At 36.4% G+C, this 10,183-nt stretch overlaps 1 protein-coding gene across 1 annotated transcript; it reads right to left on the reverse strand.

Moving 5' to 3' along the window:
• Positions 1-902: 902 nt before the first annotated feature.
• Positions 903-9,824, reverse strand: LOC123672649 (ATP-dependent RNA helicase dbp2-like). The gene is made up of 9 exons (XM_045606843.1): positions 9,583-9,824; positions 9,246-9,529; positions 8,943-9,190; positions 8,277-8,815; positions 8,033-8,094; positions 7,786-7,845; positions 4,395-4,649; positions 2,495-3,108; positions 903-1,440 (listed from the first exon to the last, which is right to left on the reverse strand). Exons 1-9 carry the CDS (start codon positions 9,603-9,605, stop codon positions 1,261-1,263), a joined length of 2,265 nt encoding a protein of 754 aa, XP_045462799.1. The 5' UTR covers positions 9,606-9,824; the 3' UTR covers positions 903-1,260.
• Positions 9,825-10,183: the final 359 nt, after the last annotated feature.

The following is a 10,183-nucleotide window of genomic DNA, read 5'->3' on the forward strand; positions in this document are numbered from 1 at the left end:
TCCGAGGTCGTAGATTCCAAATTAAGCATCGATTTGGCCCAGAAAATTTTTTTTACACATTTAAGGCTCAGTATCCCCAGAAAATTCGTTTTGGACGTTTAAGGAAAAACTGACTGCACATTGATATTCAGCATGGAAGTGGCCTTATGATGAAGAAATTTGAGAGTAGTCCGATGTTCATTTTTTTTTATGCAAAACCCCGCAGAACAAAAGATAAAACAGCTCCAAGTTCCCTTAGGAACCTTGTGGTGGATAGGTGTTCAGGATTGAAGATTCTTCCTAATATCAAATTTTTAAGGTGATCTAATCAGAAACTCTTTTCGTAGAATATTACCAAATATACCAAATTTTAGGCGGATTCACTTGAAGGAGCGCATCCACCAAATTTTATTTCTATGATTTACCATATAGCGACATCTAGGTAAAGTAGCTCAAACCGAATTTTAGTAGTACCTTATACGTTACAGGATTCTACTTGTGGTTGGCTGGTTCCTGAATAAGTTCAGTAAATTGTGTATTGATGGCTCACAGGCAAATTCTTTACTAAATTGAATTTTTGTAAATGTAAACAAAAACCGACATAATATATGTGCCATCCCTCCTGTTTTAGGTCTAAGTGAATACACTTATTCAAAGTGATAATTTGTTTTCTTAAAACCATAAGGATTGAGGTTCACCGGTAAAAATATTCTCCAATTACAACCCTTGAAAATTTTTCCACAAAACTCAGAATTGAGAGATTTTAGAAACTGATAACAGATTTGTATTCAGTGTGGTTAAATACTCTTTCAATAAAATTTTCAGCCCAACTGTAGGAAAAGATTTATAAATCGATGAAACAATCAATAATTTTTGGATTTCACTGTTGAATTAATTGGTCTGGTCGAAAAGAAACTACAAGCTTTTTAATTAATTCTATTGTATTTGATGAACAACATATACAACTAATTTTCACACAAATGTAAAGGGATAATATATCAACTCAATTTACATTATTTCTTTCATTTCAAGCTCCAAATCAGTTAAAAAATATCATGAACTTGATGATAAAAGTTAACGTGAAGTCAAATGGAAACCTTAAATTTAATCTGAACATATTTACAATATATATTTTAATACACAAATCTTATCCTAATATAAAAAAAACGAAGATTTCTTTATAATCAAATTATTCCTTTTTTCTATAATAATATTCAGTATCATAACTAATTTATTAAAAAACTATAAATAATTTAATAGGAAGTTAGTACTATCAATACATTATCTCGTCGGAGGAGGAGGTGCGTATGGAAAATACATATTCACCCCTTGACTTGGGGGTGGCGGTGGAGGGGAATTGAAAATTAGCGCCCCATTAGGAAACTGGTAAGCTCCAAAGCCAGTAGGAGGAAGAGTCTGATAAGACATCATGGGCTTGGGCGGTTGATTTTGTTGTTGAACCTATAAATAATATTCAAATATAACGGGTGTTTTTTTTCGAGGTATATAACTTTAAGTTGGCATTACTGTTCAAGATGGCGACCGATTTAACAGCTGTCAAGTGATTTATTCTCAGTTTAGTTTGGCAATCCATCATGAATAGACTCACGCCTGAACAACGCTTGCAAATAGTGCAATTTTATTTCGAAAATAATGGTTCTGTGCGGAATACGTATCGCGCACTACGTCAATTTTATTTTGTTTAGCGATGAAGCACACTTCTGGTTGAATGGCTACGTCAACAAACAAAACTGCCGCATTTGGAGTGAAGCTAATCCTCAAGTGTATGTCGAAACACCGTTACATCCAGAAAATCTGACTGTTTGGTGCGCTTTATGGGCTGGTGGAATCATTGGTCCGTACTTCTTCAAAAACGATGATGGCCAGAACGTTACAGTCAATGGTGATCGGTATAGAGCCATGATTACTAACTTTTTCATTCCTGAATTCAACAACCATGATGTCCAGGAGCTGTGGTTCCAACAAGACGGTGCAACATGTCACACAGCTCGTGCCACAATTGATTTATTGAAAGACACGTTTGGTGACCGCCTAATTTCACGTTTTGGACCTGTGAATTGGCCTCCAAGATCTTGTGATTTAACACCGCTAGACTAATTTCTGTGGGGCTATGTAAAGTCATTGGTCTATGCGGATAAGCCACAAACCCTTGACCATTTGGAAGACAACATTCGCCGTGTTATTGCCGATATACGGCCACACAAATGTTGGAAAAAGTCATCGAAAATTGGACGTCCAGATTGGATTACATCCGAGCCAGCCGTGACGATCATATGCCAGAAATCATATTTAAAATGTAATGCCACAAGATTATCTTGCGGATAAATAAAATTCATGTCAATCGAATAATCCATCGTTGTTTTATTGCAATTCAAAGTTCTATAGCTCTAAAAAAAACACCCTTTACTATAGAATGGGTGATTTGTTGTTAAATCGTACTTAGTTCTGTTTAATTATGTATTTCAAATTGTTATACTGCCTAAATCACACTTACTTGAGAACTAGGAGGCGGCGGGGGCGGAGCCTGATGCATAGGCGGGGCCTGGTGCATGGGCGGAGGGATTCTTGGTGGGGGCATCTGCGGAGGAGGAGCCGCACGCGTTTGTGGCGGTGGTATCTGAGTATTCATTGGCGGCATAGCGGAATGCGGCGGCAAAGGAGGCTGCTGTTGTCTCGACTGCATTGGATGCCCTTGAGGTTGACCCTGCGGGGGCGGGCCTTGGAGCAAGCTACTCCTCGTGGGAGGACCTTGGGGAGGCATTCTGGACTGTGTCGGTGGTGCTTGAGGGGGAGGAACACGGGTGGACGGAAGTGACATAGTCTGCGGAGGAGGTACAGAGGAGATATTCGGGGGAGGTTTATTCATCAGTGACATCAGGGGTTTGGGAGGGCTCTTTTCCTTGCCGGATCGTTGTGGAGAGGGAGAGTAGCTCGGCGAGTGTCTCCGCCTTCTGTCCCTGGAACGACTTCTGTCGCGAGACCTGCTCCTGTCTCTTGAGCGACTTCGCTCTCTTCTGACGTTACGTCGAGGCGATCTGGACCTCGACCTTATCGGAGAACGGGAGCGTGACCTCCCGCGACCTCTTCCACGACCCCATGGTTTCCTTCCTGCAGAAATAGAATAACATCAAAATTTTCTGCAAGTCTTAAATTTTTAAGCGAGAGGTTTGGTCTTATCGACCTAAATGCTGCTACAAGTAGAGTGTATCCCATTTTGGGTGAGACAGCAAGGTTTCTCGCTTGTTATTTAAGATAGAGCCTTGCGGTTTTCACATTTCTTTCCTACTTTTTCGTGAAACTCAAGCTGGTCTAATCAGATTTTGCATAACTGTTTCCGTTCAAGAGATACAGGGTGATTTTGGAAATTGATACTTTTCGGACCCCTCCTTTATTTCCGAAGTTATTAGAAATAATGCCGAGGTAAAAACTACGTCTGAATCATAATTCTGCGTAGAATCCAGTGGCGTACTGATTTTTTCTTTCGGGGTATGGTTTTGAAGATTCAACACAAACCTATATTTTTTTTAATGGAACACCATGTATATCATTACTTCGTTGAATTCGTTATTTTTTCCCTCCAAAATGATGTATGATACTATGTTGGTAGGATGTTCAAAAATGTTAAAAAAAAACAGTAAAACATCAAATAATGATGTTTTTTTGTTAATGGGCAATGGATTTCCCATTTAAAAAAAGAATCAATAATAATAACAATAATTCATAGCGATGACAGCTAGATTAGATTGTTTTTTTTTCTCTCCAATGCCTACTTGATAAAACAATGCTCCCAAATGCATAGTAGCCATAATAACAACAAGGGTGTTTGTATCATCAATGACCTACTACTTTTAAAAATCAGAAGTAATAATTCTCTTATTGAAACTAAGGAAATTCATGGCCCATTTACAAAAAAATCATCATTATTTGATGTTTTAGTGTTTTTTTTAACATTTCTGAACATCCTACCTACATAGTAACATACATCATTTTGGAGGGAGAAAAATAACGTATTGAACGAAGTAATGATATACATGGTGTTCCATTAAAAAAAATATAGGTTTGTGTTGAATCTTCAAAACTACACCCCGAAAGAAAAATTGAGTACGCCACTGGATTCTACGCAGAATTATGATTCAGACGTAGTTTTTACCTCGGCATTATTTCTAATAACTTCGGAGATAAAGGAGGGGTCCGAAAATTATCAATTTCCAAAATCGCCCTGTATCTCTTGAACGGAAACAGTTCTGCAAAATCTGATTAGACCAAATTGAGTTTCACGAAAAAGTAGGACAGGAACGTGAAAACAGCAAGGCTCTATCTTAAATAACAAGCGAGAAACCTGGCTGTCTCACCCAAAATGGGATGCACTGTATACCTCCATTTCTGCAACTTACCACCACCAACGCCTCTGCCGTTCCCGTTGCCGTTCCAGCACTTGTCGGCCATCTCCAGCAATTTGGGATTGATGACCTGTTTGGCCTCTTTGAGCACCGCGACCAAGTCGGCGGCCTTGTTAACGTTGCTCGGCGTGAAGAAAGTGTAGGCCGTGCCAGTCTTTTGTGACCTTCCGGTTCTACCGATACGGTGCACGTAGTCCTCAGAGTTGGAGGGGTAGTCGAAGTTAATCACGAATTTAACATCTTCGACATCTGAAAGACGGAAGCTGGTCAGACAGGAAACGCACGCATGCGTGTTATGGATACTGTCTTCTCGAATTTGAAAGTTTCAGCCCCGAGAATTTTATCATGATAATCATCAGTGTTTTCTACCTAACCCCTCATTACACTGTGCCGATTTTGACGTTTTTCATTCAAGAGCTGTCAAAATTTGACATTTTCCACTAGTTACTTTTGAGGTTACGTTTTTGTTCTGCACATTTCCTAAATGAATAGATGAACGAATGATAAGAAGCCTTGTTGTAATAAATTATATTTAGTATTTTGAACATTAACTCATGAAGAAATGATGAATAATGCAGAATATATGGAATCTCTTCATAAAAAATAAACTCTCTACAATAGTTGAAGTTATAGCCATGTTTCCGGGAAGTCATTCTCAAAGAAATAAAAACGAACAGAAACATTGCAAAATTTTTGACGTATACACATACGAAAACTATTATAATAACTAATATCATAAAATAGTAATGCGGTAAAAAGTTTTTAATTAAAGCTTGGGTCAGCAAATGAACGATATTCTTTCAATTCTACAGATAATCGTAATAAGGGGTTCAGAATTTAGGAATTTACATTGGTTCCTTTAGAAGACAATATCCATGCATGTTCATGTACCAAAAATTCAGGAAACAATTAGATCTGTTTACCCCAACTCAACAAATAAGAAAAGGAAACATTTCAACATTCAAGTACATATTTTTGTCAGATACAAACCTGTTCGTTTTAAATTTTGAAGACCAATCTGAAAAAGTTAGCTCCAAAATATGTTGGAAATAACCATAAATTATATATTTCACAGAAGAATACCTCTCATATTGTAAAATTCTGTTATTTTGCTCATATAATTGAGAATAATATAAGAAACATCAAGATATTCTTCTATTAATGAATAAAACGAAAATCATAATATGCTAGCCTGTCCACTTACCTTATTTCCTATTTATTAATTTACCCTTTTACTCCTGACCTCATATAAATAATAAATTGATAAATGAAATTTTGTGAAATTCCGAAAAAATTTTGATCAACTGAAAGTACAACAATTTTTCATTAGAAAGAGACCTACCTATAACGAATCAGATAAATTTAGATACAAAAAGTACTTCAGTTCACTATTAAGAAGCGCAATAAGTAAAACAAACATTTATCAATACCAAAAGTAGAATACTACGAAAAAATACACAAAATACAAGGTCTGTAAATGTCACGAAAACTAGATTCACCATGGTCCTTTGATGAAGATTGTTGCAATAAATATTGTATGATAAGTGACAGAATCCTACTGAAATCACTTCGAGTACAATATTTACCAACTAAGCCAAAAAAAACTTTCAGTTTGAGGATAATTATATTCTACTTACACTGAGCTTTCGATTCACCTAGTTGATGAAAGAATAAAAGATCATTGAAATATCAAAGTTATGAACAACTAACCGTGCTTACAAGTTGTCGACTTGGCTTATTTACAGACCTTGTACATTCATATCCCTCAGGATTGCTCTTATCCAATTTGAACCATAAAATAAGAAGTAATAACACAAATTAATGAAAAAAAAAACCAAGGAAAGTTCCCTCCGCACCTTAAAAACAAAACATAAAAAGTAGGGCAATATGTTGAGCTGGGGCGACACCATTGTAAAGAATCAAGGAGAGAAAAAACAACAAACACATACATTTGGAAAGCTATATAAAAAAAAAAGGTTTGAGGCATTGGTTATTTTGCTTCGTGGCTTGGATGTGTGATTTTGAATCGAGTATAATCTTTCATTTTTTTTTTTGTTTTGGCTGAATTTAAGGAGTAATGCATACCAAAAATAGTCATAGTGGGGGCAACAAAATTGACGCAATCGCTCTGAGGTCCCACACCTTGGTGAGAGCACGTGAAAGAGGCCCGTGGTCCCGAGACACATCAGGCTACTACAGAGTGGCCCCATCGAGCGGGGTAGGCAGCAACCCGAGGCCAGACTCGAGCACTGCAAGTCCGGCAGAGGGCGCTGTCTCTCCTCGATAGTAGAGCGAGAGAGGCACAGCCAGAATGACAACAAAACTTAGTGGTGTCATTTTGCTATTAGTGCTAGTGCCTCTGGAAAAAAAGTTGGCCCATTTTACTATCTGCTTATTTTGGCATTGTCCCATGCACACAGGTCAACAGGCTAATAACCTGTCAGAAAAACGGAAAATCATTTTTCTCCTAATGTCAATTTGAAATAGTTTACGGTGCCTTCGGAAGTGCTACGACCAAAAGGAATCGTTATTTATAATACGAATGCAGAAGTCATTAATATTCTTCCACAGGTTCAAAGATCAAAACCGAGCCACGAAGTGGCGAGTTTTTGAATGAACGAGTGTTAGAATGAGCATTCTGTACGAGTATTATACATTGTTTTCTATAATTCACTGAATTTTTATTGAAAATAATGGAATATTTCCACAAATATCGTTTAGTGATTTTTTAATTGGAATATGTTGGTTGGCGGAACTGTTTTCTGTATCAAAAATTTGACAGATGATTGACAAATCTGTGACAGAAGAGTTCCGAGTACCAACACATAATAATGAAATATAAACATGAAATTTTTGTGAAACTAGGATACACGATTATGTTCTACAGGGTATAACAAAATAAACGGATTTAGGAAATGTTTTTCGAATTGATTATTTGGCAATTGGGTAGTTACACATCTAGAATTTGTATCAGCATGTAATCTAGGATCAGTAAACTCTTGCACAAGTCTAATTATTAAAAATTTCAACACTAGTTACACACATATCACAAATTTATAGCTCTCATAAGCAGATTCTTCACAAAAATGATATTATTCTTGGAAAAAGCGATCGAAGATTAAAAAAGCATGGTTCGAAATATTGTCCTTCTGTTTCCCAAAAATCAATCTCAACAAATTATTCCTTCTGGACGTAACACTTCCAATGTCGCCGATTGTATTATTCTCGAGCGAACTGAAAGTTTCCGAATCATTCGCAACAAGTCGGTCAAATGAATGAATTAGCCTGTTGATCGCAATGTATAAAAATAAAATTAAATAAATCAAAATAGAGAAATTGAAATATATGAATGCTATTTAGGTGAGAAATCGAAATGTCCACTTACCTAAACCACGTGCTGCCACGTCTGTCGCTACCAAAACTGGGGCCTTTCCAGATCTGAAATCTGAAAAAAGAAATCCATTTTTTCACTAATTTAAAAGTTTTAATTTTATATTATTAATTTAAATTAGTTGTTAGAGGGTTCTCTTCAAAAGACAAAATAATGTTGAAAATGAAAGCCCATGATTCGTCTTTATAAATTTATTAAATAAAAAATTGAAAAGATCGAATTTGTAATTAAAAAAACTAACCTTGTAAAACCCAATCTCTTTCTTGTTGAGATTTATCACCATGTATACACACAGCTGGCCACCTATATATAAGAAAAAAGTTAGGTTAAGAAACAGTAGCATGAAAATCGATATTTTAGCAATACACGAAAATATAAGCATCTAGATATGGCTCTTTTCGAAAAACTTAAGTAAACGTAGTGAGAGTAGTTCAAATGACTCCTTCCAATTTCAATTTCAGAATTAATAAAAGAAACTTTCTCACCCATCTCTTCTCATTTTTCTGGTTATCTCATCGACTCTCCTTTTGGTCTCAATGAAAATGATCGTCTTATTTTCCTTCTCTGCCATAATTTCTTTCAGTAAAGTGCTCAATTTCCCCTCTTTTTCATATTCCTGACAAACATCTATTATCTGAAGAATGTTGTGGTTAGCCGACAACTGCAAAGATCCTACATTAATCTGAATATAATCTTTCAGAAATTCAGATGCCAAAGCTTGGACCTCCTTCGGCCACGTAGCGGACCACATTAGTGTCTGCCGGTCAGGTCGTATCTGTTCTATAATTTTCCTTATTTGAGGTTCAAAACCCATGTCCAACATTCGATCAGCTTCATCCAAGACTAAATATGTGCATCTGCGCAGATTTGTTCGGTTACTTTCCAGAAAATCAATCAGGCGACCTGGTGTAGCTATAACTATCTCTACTCCATCCATCAGATCATTCGCTTGGGGACCTTTTGGGGCTCCACCAAATATGCAAGTATTTCGAATCTTAGATGATTGACCAAAATCATTTGCCACCTGAATAACAAAAATTTGTATGAAATTAAAACAGAAAAACAATTCACACATTAATTCTTTAAATCTATAAGTTATGGTAATGAGAAGAAATCATTTATAAAAACTCAATTGTCAAATTATTACTGACCTGCTGTATTTGTTGCGCCAGCTCCCTAGTAGGAGCAAGGACTAACACAATAGGTCCATCATTTCTTTGGAGGCGAGGTTGATTACTAATATGCACTATAGCAGGGAGAATATAGGAGAGTGTTTTCCCAGAACCTGTGGATGCTATGCCAACCATATCCCTTCCAGATAATGCTATCGGCCAACCTTGTGCCTGAATTGCCGTAGGGATTTTAAAACCCATTTTCTTGATACCCGACATTACATATTCTAAAACAATGATTTTTTTATTGTTTACCCTAAACACGTTTCCGCTGCATCTCACCTGGATATTGAACTTCTTCAAAAGTGAGAACTGGAGATGGAATATCTCGTCCTTTCAAAGATATTTCTTTTTGTCTTCTCCAGTCCTCAACTTCATCTATAGACCGATTTATTACATTTGGATGGGGGGTATAAAAGTCTTTTTTGAAGGGCTCTAATCGACTAAGGTCCCATCTGGGCTTTCGTAAGCTTGCTCCTGCCTGGTTTCTTCTTCCACCTCTCATATCTCCTCGATAAGGTCTGTCTCTACTTCTGGACCTTCGACCTCGGTCACGACTTCTAGAACTGCATTATAATAATCAATTTTCCTGAAAATTTGATTAAAGAACAATATCTACCGTCTTCCTGGCCGGCCTCGCATCGTAAATATTTTAGTTACTATTTGATCGTTGAGATATGGTTGCAAGGGAATCAGACAACACAACAAATTCGAAATTTGTTAACAATATGAATAAGATAAGTATATCCAATAATTCAATATGCAATTAGAACATATTTTGATGCATCAATAATCCTCGATTTTAATTGGAAATTATTGATTAAACCGAACACGGAACCATTTTGTTATCAAGCTGTGATCATAGAGAATATTTGATAAGTTGCGTTCTGACCTAATAAGTATTTACTTGAGTAGGTCCAATGTTATTAATACAGAGAGCTGAATTGTAATCTATATTATTAGTCATTGAACTCAATAGAATTCACTGTAATTAGTCTTTAAATGCTTCAAAATAGGAGACATTAAAATGTAAATATCAGAAACAACTTCATCTGAAGTAGTCCCAATGATCCTTTACTGTCAATTTCGAACCGATTCGATTTTCCCGCGGGCGTGAAATTAACGTAATTACCCTTTTGTCTACTCTGTTATCTGTGCAACTGCTCCTTGTTCTTAAATCTATTTTCTATTACGTGCAAATGATAGCTTGACAAATTTTT

Source organism: Harmonia axyridis, chromosome 2 (genome assembly GCF_914767665.1).
Source record: "Harmonia axyridis chromosome 2, icHarAxyr1.1, whole genome shotgun sequence".
In the NCBI taxonomy this organism is placed as follows: Eukaryota; Metazoa; Arthropoda; class Insecta; order Coleoptera; family Coccinellidae; genus Harmonia; species Harmonia axyridis.